Source organism: Zingiber officinale, chromosome 4A (genome assembly GCF_018446385.1).
Source record: "Zingiber officinale cultivar Zhangliang chromosome 4A, Zo_v1.1, whole genome shotgun sequence".
NCBI classification, from domain to species: domain Eukaryota; kingdom Viridiplantae; phylum Streptophyta; class Magnoliopsida; order Zingiberales; family Zingiberaceae; genus Zingiber; species Zingiber officinale.
Genome location: NC_055992.1, coordinates 105235445 through 105248843, shown reverse-complemented (window position 1 = coordinate 105248843; position 13399 = coordinate 105235445). Strand labels below are relative to the sequence as shown.

Below are 13399 nucleotides of genomic sequence, written 5' to 3'. Positions count from 1 at the left end.
CAAGGGAGTGACTAGATGCTAGGCATGACATACCAACAGGTCAAGGTTGACCGGATGTTGGTTTGGGAGGTTTAGGACTTGGTTTTGGACAAAAACCAAGTGCTGGATCGATCAGTGGATCGATCCAGGCTCTGGATCGATCAGTGGATCGATCCAGACCTGTCCCAGCGAACAGAAAGCTTCTGGATCGATCCGTGGATCGATCCAGAGGTCCCAATCGATCAGTGGATCGATTGGGACGCGGCTGCTTCGCGCGATAAGCGCTGGATCGATCCGTGGATCGATCTAGGCACGTTTCCAGATTACAGAGGCGCTCTGGATCGATCCGTGGATCGATCCAAAGCCTCCCCGATCGATTGGGAACATTCGAATCGATCGGGATCCGACCGTTGGCGTCGTTTATAGCTGCAGGCGTTCGATGGCTGCAGAAGAACTTCTCCGATTCACTCCAGAGCTCTCGCCAACTCTCCCACAGCGCTCTCAAAGATCAGATCGCCAGTTCTTGAAGGATCTTGGAAGCTTTCCAAGTCAAGAGGCGGATCAAAGGCAAGAAGAGAAGCTAGGGTTAGAGTTTTGTACTCATTGTAAGCTTGTAAGCTTGTATTTTGTTTCCCTTTCCTTTCTTCTTGTACTGAGAGTCTTGTAGGGCTTCTCCGCCCTCGGTAGTTACCGAAAAGGAGTGTTTTCATAGTGGAGGGTGCGTGCGTGGTGTGGATCCTTGGACTAGTCACCTCTTGTGAGGTGGATACCAAGTAAACCAACCGTGTTAGCGTTGTGTGATTTGTTTCTGTATTTTCCGCTGCGTATCTTTGAAGAAACAAGCAACGCCGAGCAACGAGCACGCGACGAGCTATTCACCCCCCCCTCTAGCTACTTTTGGTCCTAACATTTTGGAGGTTCGGTCGACCGAACCCACTCCCTTCCTTCCTGGCTGAAGTTCGAAGCTGGCTCGATCTTTTGTATGTACTGGTCTTTAATGGTTCGATCGACCGATTATGCCTTTCGGTCGACCAAACAGCTTCCTTCCCTGTTCGTCGTGATTTTGTCGAGATCATCCTTTAATGTTGAATAAATGCTGATTGGATCGGTCGACCGATCCCCAGGTTCGGTCGATCGATCATCTTATTTCCTTTACTGCTGATCGGTGCTGATGATCTGTCCTGTGCTGAGTCACTATGGTTCGGTCGACCGATCTTACGGTTCGGTCGACCGATCAGGCTTTGATCCGACTTGGACTCAGTTCTGATATGATTTGATTTCTGTGCTGATTCTGCTTGGTTCGGTCGACCGATCCTACTATTCGATCGACCGATCAGCTCAGATCTACAAAACAGTATTAGACAAAAAGTCTCCTGCAAAACAGATGTTAGATGAATAATATAAAGCAGGAATAATATGTAAGACAGTAGGACTGTCTTGATCTCAACTTTTGAAACCTTCTCGATTTCTTCATTTGGATCAGCGAACTAAGGTTGTTCCCTTCGGGAACCCGACCTCACTATCGCTCCTCCAGTTTGTTTACCTCAACCTACCTACCAAACTTAGATCCTCCAGATCTAGTTTGGACTTTTCACTCAGCCTTAATCGGCTCTCCAGGACTTTTCCTTTGATCTTTGGTCCTCCAGACCTCTCGATCACACCGCCAAGCATCCGGTCCCCTCGACCCACTTGGACTTGCACCTGGGTTCCATGATCTGCTAAGATTTCTCCTGCATAGCCTCTAACTAGGTCTTTCCCGATTGAGTAAACATCCTGCACACTCAGTCAACTTGTTAGATCACAATAAGACTTAACTTGAACCTTTGACAACATCAAAACTTAAGTTTGATTCTGGTGCAACTTGCACCAACAATCTCCCCCTTTTTGATGTTTGGTAACCAAGGTTCAAAGCTAAGTTTAAACATATGCAACAAGTAAATAAACAAACAATTTAACTTTTCTCCCCGTGAATTCACTATCTCTCCCCCTTTGACACACATCAAAAATAGGGGTAGACTTAATAACCAAGTAAAAGTTTGACCTTAACTCACTAGTAAAGAAGTCACTAGTTGGAGGAGGAGGAGCATATGAACTGCTCTGAGAAAAATCAAAGTAGGGTGTCATGGCAAATCCTGGATCAATATAAACTAGAGGAGGTGCAGTAGCTGGGACCGGATCATCTTCCGCAATAGGATCTTTGACAGCCGGTGGAATGTAGTGTGGATGAGTCCGTTTATACACAAGACCCTCGTCGCTAGTCTTAATCTCAGCCAAGGACAACTGCCTAACCCCGATAAGATCAAAATATGATAACTCAATCAACTCACCCTGATGAACACCCACACCTAGAGAAGCAATATAGGCAGTAAGAATATGACACTGGATCATATGAACTTTATTCGAGGTGTTATGCCCCGAATAATAGATAATGGACCGGAACACCCAGTAGCCTAAGTCAAACTCTAGTCTATGCCGTAAGGCATACATCAGAAAAAGATGGACTGATCGTAAAACACCCTGATCTCTAGATGACAGGGGATCAATGCAGGAGACAACCATCTTATAAAAAACATTGTCTCTTAGACTAAGTGGTACAATAGATATCTTTTTAGGACGTGGTCCCTCAAAGAAGTCAGCATACATAATATCAAGAGTAAGATGTGCAAATGGAGCAGGTAATGGATCTGGAATAGAAGCACTAAAAAAGATACGATTAATTGAGGGTCGTATCCTTAAAAACCTAAGAAACATATCCAGATCAAAGAGCATTTCTCTAGTGACGACCCTAGTCCTATAGTGATGAGGATCAAGCTCGCACAAGTTGTGGTAAAATTCTGAACAGAGAATAGGATTGTATGCATGTCTACAAAAGATAATGCTATCAACTTGATAATGTTGATTGATCTCTATGGCTTCAGGACAAAAGGTTTGGTAGAACTGGAGATCCAGACAACGAGTTCCTATCACTTTAAATTTTTTATTAGGAAATGATTGCCTTGACTCTTTAGTAGAAAACCTAGGGTCCTGACTGAGATTAAGAGAGCTAGCCTCTCGTTGCACAATATCTCTACTTTTTTCACTATAAAAAAATAGCAATAAATAATTGTGCATAAGTATTTTTAAAAAAATTAGAACAAAGAAATGGTTACCGAGGCATTGTCGGGATGGTAGACGAACTAAACTGGCGAGAAGAACTTCTTATGGACGGAAGAAAGTAAAGAAAAGAGATTTGGGATGAGGCTTTCGGCTTGCCGAAACCTGTATTTATAGAGCTCGAGTGCTTCGTTTGCTCCGCGTCTGATTCGTCGGAAGAAGTTTCGTCCTATGTCGCTTGAAGAGCCTTCTTTCGTCTTGTTGATTTGGGTCTTTCTTCTTTCCAATTTGGGCATTTATTTTTGAAATGCCCCTTCTTGTTGTAGGTCCCTTTGGAGGCCGGCAAGAGGGGAGGGGTGAATTGCCCTACAAAAATAAAACCAAAAACCTTTCTCGGATTTCAACCAATTAGTAGATACTTGTAACTTAAAAGAAATAGAGACTGAATAAAAACAATTAAACTGAACACAAAGGATTTACTTGGTTTGCAATCAGGAGATTGCTAATCCAAGGAATGTAAGCGCACTATGATGATCTCCTCTGGGCGGAGTAGCCTCTTTACAACGTTGACAGCACAAATTAAAATCAGAGCACAGAGAAAGTGAATTACAAGATTGATGATTAAAACTCTGTGCTAACTAGTGCTATATTTATAGCACTGGTCGGGGCGCCTGGAAGGGTTCCGGGCGCCCTGGGGGGGATAAATTTTATCCCCCAACGGTCAGATCGCGATAACCTGCGATCGGGTCAAATATGAACCTCCGGGCGCCCGGAATGGTTCCGGGCGCCCGGAGGTCCGGGCGCCTGGAATAGATCCGGGCGCCCGGACCAAGCAAGTCAACACAGGTTGACTTTGGTCCAGGCTCTTCGCTCCGGTTCAGCTCGTCTCAGTTCGGCTCGACTCGGTCCGGGTCTGTTCGCTCCGGCTCCGCTTGCTTTGGGTGATCTCGGCCTTCCGGAATAGGGCTCACCCGAATCCATGTTCCGGCCTTCTCCTCGAGCAGCCTTCCTTCCCGGTTTCTCGTCCCTCGAGCGCCGCGCACGCTCTTCTCGTCCACCGGTGTACTCTTCCGCGGACACCTCGTCCCTCGGACGCACCGAGCCCGTCGGCTCTCTCCCGTGCCGTCCTTCTCGTTAGCCGCGTCTTCCGCTCGACTTCCTGTGTTCCTAAGCTCCTGCACACTTAGACACAGAGTTAAATACAACAGGACCTAGCTTAACTTGTTTGATCACATCAAAACACCTCGGGGTTCCAACACTTGTTGCATCCATAACAGATCATTTCTGATTTATTTTGGATCTGGTTCGGTGGGGTCTTCTTGGTGTTTCTTCTAAACTTCTTCTTAGTCAACAACTTTCGGACCATATTGACTAATTCTTCTTCATTCGTTGAGTCAGAGTTTGATTTGCTTTCTGACTCGATCTTCGTTTTGATTTTGTTTCCTTGCTTGAACATGCATACAACGCTACACCTTTCTCGACATGGCTTGTGTTAGACTGTTCGTGTAATTCCAATTCACAAAATAACTCATCTAACTTAAGAATTGAAAGATCTTTGAAAACTTTGTATGCATCTACAATTGATGCCCACAAAGCATTCCTCGGAAAGACGTTCAGAGCATACCTTATCGTGTCGCTGTTTTCCAGGTTGTGTCCGATTAGGTGGAGGCCGTTAAGTATGTCCTTTAGTCGAGCGTGTAGTTGCGAGACCGTCTCTCCAGGAAACATTTTTATATTAAATAAATTGTTTAAAAGTAAACCTCTTTTGTTTACCTTCGAGTCATTGGTTCCTTCGTGTAATTTGACTAGTGAGTCCCACAATTCTTTGGCGTTGTCGTAGGGACTGACTCAGTTCAACTCCTTCATTGTGAGCCCGCATTGAATGGTGTTGATTGCCTTGTAATTCAGTTGAGCCTTCTTGATCATTTGAGGAGTCCATTCTTCTGGTTCTAAAATTGTTCCGTCTTTCGTCGGTAGAGTGTAAGCTTTTAGGATTGTGAACCAGAGCTCGATGTCGGACTTCAAGTAGCACTCCATTCTATTTTTTCCAATAACTAAAGTTCTCTCCTTTGAACAGTGGAGGCCTTACAGTGTTGTAACCTTCTTGATAAGAGTTTGACATCCTTGCAAGAAAAGAATTAAGAGAAAACTATTTCCAAGACTTTCGTCTTGGGATTAGTAGTGCTTGAGAAGAAAATAAAATAAAAAAATATTTCTAAATGAAAAGAAAATAGTTTTAAAAAATTGCTTTGAAAATCGGTTAAGAAATTTCAGAGCTAACTTGGCTCTCATACCAATTGATAGATCGAAAACTTGCGATAGAGAGGGGGGGGGGGTGAATATCACTTTTTAAAACTTTTCTTTATCCTTTTTAAAAGCAAAGTTAAGCAACGGAAATTAAACAAAGAGACACGTTCTTTTACTTCGTTCGGAGCCTACCTCGACTCCTACTCGAAGGCCCGCGGTTCTTGACTGCACCGATGGGCAAATCACTATAACCCTTCTCTCCGAAATCCTCGGAGAGAAGCAGATCGGTCAAGTACAAATAGAATAAGATAGTAACAATCCTACTATCTTATTGAAATTAAGTGCAATATAAAAATATACCGACAATTATGTTTATAGGTTGAAGCTCGGTCGGCACTTCCGGACGGAGTAGATTTGCGGGGTCGAAGACTTGTAGCACAATCCGTACGCAGAGAGAAGACTTGAAGATGATCAGAAAATTGTTGTTGGCCTCTGTCTTCGAGCCTGTTTTTATAGGAGTACTGGAGGTTCGGTCGACCGATCCCACTGTTCGGTCGACCGATCCCACTGTTCGGTCGACCGAACCCGCTCCCTTCCTTCCTGGCTGAAGTTCGAAGTTGGCTCAATCTTTTGCATTTATTGATCTTTAATGGTTCGGTCGACTGATCATGCCTTTCGGTCGACCGAACAGCTTCTTTCCCTGTTCGCCGTGATTTTGCCGAGATCATCCTTTAATGCTGAATAAATGCTGATTGGATCGATGGACCGATCCCCAGGTTCGGTCGACCGATCAGCTTATTTCCTTTGCTGCTGATCAGTGCTGATGATCTGTCCTGTGCTGAGTCACTATGGTTCGATCGACCGATTTTACGGTTCGGTCGACCGATCAGGCTTTGATCCGACTTGAACTCAGTTCTGATTTGATCGATTTCTATACTGATTCTGCTTAGTTCGGTCGACCGATCCTATTATTCGGTTGACCGATCAGCTCAGATCTGCAAAACAGTATTAGACAAAAAGTCTCCTACAAAACAAAACAGATGTTAGATGAATAATATAAAGCAGGAATAATATGTAAGACAGTAGGACTATCTTGATCTCAACTTTTGAAACCTTCCCGGTTTCTTTAGTTGGATCAGCGACCTAAGGTTGTTCCCTTCGGGAACTCGACCTCACTATCGCTCCTCCAGTTTGTTTACCTCAACCTACCTACCAAACTTAGATCCTCCAGATCTAGTTTGGACTTTTCACTCAGCCTTGATCGGCTCCCTAGGACTTTTCCTTTGATCTTCGGTCCTCCAGACCTCTCAATCACACCGCCAAGCATTCGGTCCCCTCGATCCACTTGGACTTGCACCTGGGTTCAACGATCTGCTAAGATTTCTCCTGCCTAGCCTCCAACTAGGTCTTTCCCGGTTGAGTAAACATCCTGCACACTCAGTCAACTTGTTAGATCACAACAAGACTTAACTTGAACCTTTGACAACATTAAAACTCAGGTTTGATTCTGGTGCAACTTGCACCAACACCTAGCTCCTCACTAGGATTTTATCTTTTGCCAAAATCACACTTGGACTTTTCAGCTGCCTGGCTCCTCACCAAGACTTTCCAATTGCCTAACATCCAGTTAGGACTTTCCCAGTCAAGTCTCCTGTCAACCTTGACCTACTTGACTTGTATTCTCATCAACCTGGTCAACCCTTTGACCATCTCCATAACCGGACGATTGCTCCAGCAATCTCCTTATATTGTCAAACATCAAAACTTAAATCCCGACTCAAGCTTGACTCAACTCAAGCTTAATCAAACTGGTCAAACTTGACCTAAGGGAAATTGCCCCAACAAAGATAATGTGATGGTCAAAATATGGTCGAGTATACGTATCTGAACGAACTATCTCTTAGAAATAGAGTTTTCAACATAAACCCAGGCAGCCACAGGGCTGGTCAGACTTACAGGGTCCAACTCCCCACTCTTCCAATATAAGGTTCTCAACATAAACCTAGGTAACCCTATAATCGGCCGGGCATATGGAGCTCAGCTCCCTACTCTTCTATGCAAGTCTCTCAGCATATAATTGGTCGGGCCATAAAGGTGTTTGGACATACAAGGTTTAGATCCCTACTTCTCTTGTGCAAGTCTCTCGGTGTATAATCGTTTAGGCCCCAACACCGTCAGACATACAGGACCTAGCTCCCCATTTTTACAATACAACTCTTAGTATCTAGGCAGTCGGACCAAGAGTCGGTTAGACTTACGGGGTGTAGCTCCCCACTTTCCATGCGCAAGTCTCTCATCATATAGCTGGTTGGATACAGGATCGATCGAACTGTCTCCAGGTGACAATATTATCAGGAAATTGCAACAACTTGTTGAAGAATAACGGCTATCCACCAGGAAATATTTCGATACTCTGACATATACATGTAACGAAACCTTCTCATAAGGATGGTTATACATCTTCCATTACCTGATATCAGGCATTCTCAGTCATTATTACGAAGGTTATAAAAGTGGTTCATATACATATAACGTAAACTTCTTCGGAAGATGATTATACATCTTCCATCTCCTGACACATTTTGACACCAGATATTTTTTACCACCTCATTAATTAAGGAAGTTATGAAAAGCAGTATAAAAATGAGGTCTTATCTGTGCCAGGGATGCCTCCCTAGTTCTCGCTCTAACATTCCTATTGGCTCTGTTTATGATATACACAGGTTCGTAGCTCCCAGCTCCATGTACACAGCTCCTAGTTCGAAGTCTCTCTTCCGTCAATATTTCCGTCTCACCGGCCCCTCCGTCTGCTCAGCTTCTAGACGAGATCATCTTCCATTACACTCTTCCCATAAAAATGTATCTTCAATATTACAATTCAAGGTCAACGTGCCGCAAACAGATCATGTCTGCTTGTTCGTCAACATGTTTATTGATTGCAACGTAAATCTGACTAATTTACTTTATATTAGTGTTGAGAAGAATTCAAGATTGTTGTGGCATCTACACGAGTATGCAAACACAAGAAAGCTAATGGTGCTCAATAAAGGCAGGAATCAGTAGTAGTTGTCGAGCCTCATTTCTTGTATATCATCAGAGGGGAACCAGTATGATCAGTAACCTCATGCTCAATTCTCCAAAACCAAAGTTCGTCGTGATCGAGATCTTACCGATTACGAGTATGCATGACCTGTTGAGGTCTGAAGAGCTCTTGACCTTCGGAACCATGGCAAAGACGATTAACTTTAGCTAATTTCTTAACCAACAACAACAACAAGTGAAAGGGGAAACAAAAACAAAAAGAGGAAAAAAGGAAGAAAACCACTCCAAAAAAGCATTAAACATTTGCTTTCTTAAAGCTCTCTCTTTTGCTCCTGTCAATCAGGGCTCGAGCACAAAACCACTCCTTTTTAAATGTCATGGAACGAATAAGAACCATTATTTGAAAATGCTTCACGAAAATCCACAAACACCCAAAGATCTCTCTTTCTTTTTATGTTTTTTTTTTCTTAATAATGCGGCGGAGATAATCTCACCCGGTGGCATAGTCAAGTCAAAGTCAAAGTAGTTTGATAAATAAGTCAAAGTAAAACTCGATTCAAGTCAAATCGAGATCAAGGTCAATCGAACTTAGGTTGAGTCAGACCGAGCTCAGATCAATTTAGACCGAGTCCAGATTAAATCAAATCGAACTCTGACCAAATCCGTTTTTAAAAAAAAGCCTCAAGTCAATTCAACTTGAGTTGCATCCAAATATGGTCCGCATAAATTGGAATTTGACTCGACGATTGTTGAAGCGTCGTTCACCGGAAGGGGTGTATCCTTTGGAAACTAGGATCACTCTTTCACGTTCTGTTTAAAAGTAATCGGTTGTGGCACCCAAACAAGCAATATCATAACTCTCTATTTGTCTTCATTCATTCTCTCAGAGGTCTGCAATGACACATTCTTAAGTCTTTTCAAATCTTTATGGCATCCTCAAAGCTGACCTGAAGTGAGTCGGTCTATTAAAGTTTGACCTAAAAGAAGCATGACCTCCTGAGAAACCCAATCTGAAGGAAGCTGATCTCCAAAGAAACTCAATCTGATAGAAGATTGGATTGACTTAACAAAGACTGACCTAACTTATAGCTAGCCGATCGAAATTACATAATCATAATTATTTTGGAAGGAAACCGACCTCCCAAGATAATAGAAGATTGACTTAACCAAGACAGACCCAACTTGTAACTAGCAGACCGAAATTACACGATCATAATTATTTTGCTGAGTCGTTCCAAGGCTAAATAGCTTCTAAAATATTGTCATTGTGCCTTTACATATTCAGAATCTTATTTTTCATTCGGTTTTTGAATTTATCAAAAGATGTACATTATTTTAACATTTACTAAAGGGTGCATCTTTTTACAATGTTCTTCACATTCTATCCTCCTGATAAATTTAACTTATTTCTTTTTTCTTTTGTTTATCATTTCTCTCTCTTCTCTTTCTTTCTATGCAACCCAACTTCTCTTTCTTGTTCTTTTTTTTATCTTATCTTTTTTTTTTCAATTTGTTTTCTCGACCCTATTACAAGAGATCTTTTTTATCTTATCTTTTTTTTTTCAATTTGTTTTCTCGACCCTATTATAAGAGATCAGACTCACGTTCGGCCTGATATCTCTTCATATCTGGCTCAATGTAGGTCTGATATGGGGAGATATCAGGCCCAACAATAGAAAAAAAAAAAAGAAAAAAAAGAGAAATTTAGGTTTTTCAAAATCTTTGGTCCACTATTAGGATTGCCAAAAATAACAATGGAGAGCATATTTAGACTCCTTGTAATTTTAGAAATCCACAGGACTTGAATTGGTTACAATCTGAGGTCTCTAGGTCGATCAGTGGATTTTAATCGAACCCACTAATCGACCTAAAGACATCAGATTGTAGTCATTTCAGGTCTTGTGGATTTCTAAAATTGCAAGGAGTCCAAATATACTTTCTATTATTATTTTTGACATTCCTAACCGTGGACCAGAGATTTTGAAAAACTAAATCTCTCTTTCTTTCTTTTTTTTTTCTTTTTTTTTCTATTGTTGGTCTTGATATAAAGAGATATAAGCCCCACGTTGGGTCTGATATCTTTTCATATCAGGCCCAACAATAGGAAAAGAAAGCAAAAAAAAGAAAGAAAGAAATTTAGATTTGTCAAAATCTCTAATCTACCACTAGGAATACAAAAAATAATAATGGAGAGTATATTTAGACTCCTTGCAACATCAGAAATCCATAGGAACTGAAATGGATACAATCGGAATTCTCTAGATCCATAAGTGAATTTTGAACGAAACTCACTAATCGACCTAGAGATCTCAGATTGCAACTATTTCAGGTCATGTGGATTTCTAAAATTGCAAGAAGTTCAAATATGTTCTCTATTATTATTTTTGGCATTCCACTAGAAGTTTTGAAAAAACTAAGGGTGTGTTTGGTACACGCGTTTTCCATTTTCATTTTCTGGAAAACGCGTGTTTTCTGAAAAATGATGTTTGGTTTGCATTTTTCGTGCTTGTTTTCTAAAAAAAAAAATAGCTAGCGTTTTCTAGAAAAACAGAAAATGACAAAAAATTATTTTCTCTTTTTCAGAAAACACGCGTTTTCCAGAAAATAAAAATGGAAAACGCGTGTACCAAACGCACCCTAAATCTCTCTTTCTTTTTTTTTTCCTTTTTTTTCTGTTATTGGACCTGATATAGGCCCAATGTAGGCTTGATATGGGGAGATATTAAGTCCAACACTAGGAAAAAAAAGGAAAAAAAAAGAAAAAGAGAGTTAGTTTTTTCAAAACCTCTACTCCACCACTAGGAATACCAAAAATAACAATGGAGAGCATATTTAGACTCCTTGCAATTTTAGAAATCTACATAACCTAAAATAGTTGTAATCTATGATCTCTAGGTCGATGAGTGAGTTTCGGTCAAAATTCACTGATGAACCTAGAAGGCTTCGATTGCACCCATTTCAATTCCTGTGGATTTCTGATGTTGCAAGGAGTTCAAATATACTATCCATTGTTTATTTCAACTTTGAAAAGATGTTAAAATATAATAAGAAAGAATCAGCAAAACAATCCCCATACGTTGAGCCCGATATGATTCATATCAGACCCACATATGAGAATTTTTGTCAATTCATCATTATTACAATGTTACACCTCCGTATAAGTCGAAATAAATAATAAATTAGTTTCTGTTGATTTCTGAGATTGTAAAGAATTCAAATATATCATCTATTGATTATTTCAACTTCTTTAAATCTATTAAAATGTTATCAAAAAAAATTAACTAAACTCTAAACGTTGTGGGCCTGATATGATTTATATATCAAGCCTATATTATGCATGCACGCATGGAAAAAAAAAGAGAGAAAAGAAAAGAACGGAGAGGAAAAATTAAATTTTTTTGTATACATAGAAAAGAGTAAATAGAAGAAAGATTGGAAAATTACAACGAAAAAGAAAAAAATTAAATTGGTCATCAGAATAAAATAGAAAATATATTTAAAAAATACGTCCTTTCATAAATATTAAAATAATCGAATGTCTTTTAATAAAGTTAAAAAAAAATTATATACTCTTTGAGAAATTTCATTTACATTAAATAGCTTCTGATGTCATAGCTTATCAGTGTTTTTAAATATTTATAGTCGATTACTTCAATCATGTCTCTCCATTAAATTCTATTCCTACCACCTCACCAGTGATGTCATCTTCCTAAATTAACAAAAATATTCAAGGACAAAAAAAGGTGTCTGCCAGATCGAAGCAGTACTGGATTGAACACAAAGTTGTATCCTTTTCCTGTGCAAGTGTGCTTGTTTATTGTTTTTGTTTTGTTTTTTTTGTTTTTTTTTTTTGCAAGGATTCAAGAACAGGTTGTGAGTCCAATCTTCGATCAAAGAGCAAATACTACTTCTCACATAAAACTCTAATAGCATACACTGAATAATTCCCATGAACCATACAGATACAAGGAGACATCTCGACAAAAGTCATGTATATAATCTCCATCAAACCACTAAAACTCTGCAGATTCTTCAATTTTTCTAGTTTTTCTTCATCTGTCCAAAGCGCTAATCACCACCCTGCTCGATCATGGATCAGCTTTCAGTAAAGATTTGAAACAATAAAAAATGCAATCTTTTGTTTTAAAAATTTGTTTTTTTGTTTTTGTTTTTGGAGAAAGAGAAGAAGGTAAGGAAAGAACAGGACGAACCAGTCATAGACAGTGGGCTTCCTCGGCTCGACGGCGTCGGATCCCCCGCCCTCCGCCGGCCCCGACTTCCTCCGGGGCCTCTTCCAGTCCCCCCTCGGCGTCGAAGCTGCAGAAGAAAAGAAAAAAAAAAAGGTTCAAAACCGATCTCGCTGAGGTTCCACGACGCTAGCTGTCCTACGGGCGGCGGTCTCACCGGAAGCAGGGGAGTCAGGGGCGCTGCGAGGGGAGGAGGCGGCCGACGGAGACGAGGGACCGCCGATCCGGAGGATCGTGATGCTCCTCGTGACCTGGAGGGCAGCAGGAGGCGCCGACGCCGTCGAGGAGGAGGAAGGAGAAAAGGAGGAGGACTTGCGTAGTCTCCCGAGGCCGGAGTCCGGCGGAGGCCCGGCGACCGTGTCGTCCCACAGATGGTGGAGAATTCCCATTCTCTACTCAATTATTAGCGTTATTATTCTTGTTATAATAACTAAGTAGCGCCCGTCATAAACAGCGTAGCGGCCGTTACATCAAAATGGACGGACATATCGAAGGCTTCCCTCAAATCGCCAGGGGCGTGGGCATTTATAGAGGGAAGTGAAAGGAGGAAAACAAATGGCCATGGAATTGGTGAAAATTTCATGAATGCCATTGGATAATTCATATGCATTATTGTTCACTTATGAGATTTTTCTAGACACTTGTCTCTACAAGTAAGAGACTTAAATCCTCCGGTCCCAAGACAATGACAAATTCATATATTTTTCAAATATATAATTAATATTATTCAATCTACATCACACTATTCGTCATCGCTTTGTTCTAACAAAGTTATTTTATAAAAGTAAATG

At 41.0% G+C, this 13399-nt stretch overlaps 1 protein-coding gene across 1 annotated transcript; it reads right to left on the bottom strand.

The window, feature by feature from the left end:
* Positions 1-12246: 12246 nt before the first annotated feature.
* Positions 12247-13132, bottom strand: LOC121973515 (dormancy-associated protein homolog 4-like). Its single transcript, XM_042524932.1, has 3 exons — positions 12766-13132; positions 12573-12678; positions 12247-12441 (listed from the first exon to the last, which is right to left on the bottom strand). Exons 1-3 carry the CDS (start codon positions 12995-12997, stop codon positions 12414-12416), a joined length of 366 nt encoding a protein of 121 aa, XP_042380866.1. The 5' UTR covers positions 12998-13132; the 3' UTR covers positions 12247-12413.
* Positions 13133-13399: the final 267 nt, after the last annotated feature.

Bases quoted from the DNA above. Each gene is read 5' to 3' on its own strand.
- LOC121973515 (XM_042524932.1), bottom strand. From the start codon at position 12,997: ATGGGAATTCTCCACCATCTGTGGGACGACACGGTCGCCGGGCCTCCG. The intron at 12,679-12,765 runs GTGAGACCGCCG...TTTCTTCTGCAG, and splicing joins CCCTGACTCCCCTGCTTCCG to CTTCGACGCCGAGGGGGGAC. The intron at 12,442-12,572 runs GTTCGTCCTGTT...ATGATCGAGCAG, and splicing joins AAGCCCACTGTCTATGACTG to GGTGGTGATTAGCGCTTTGG.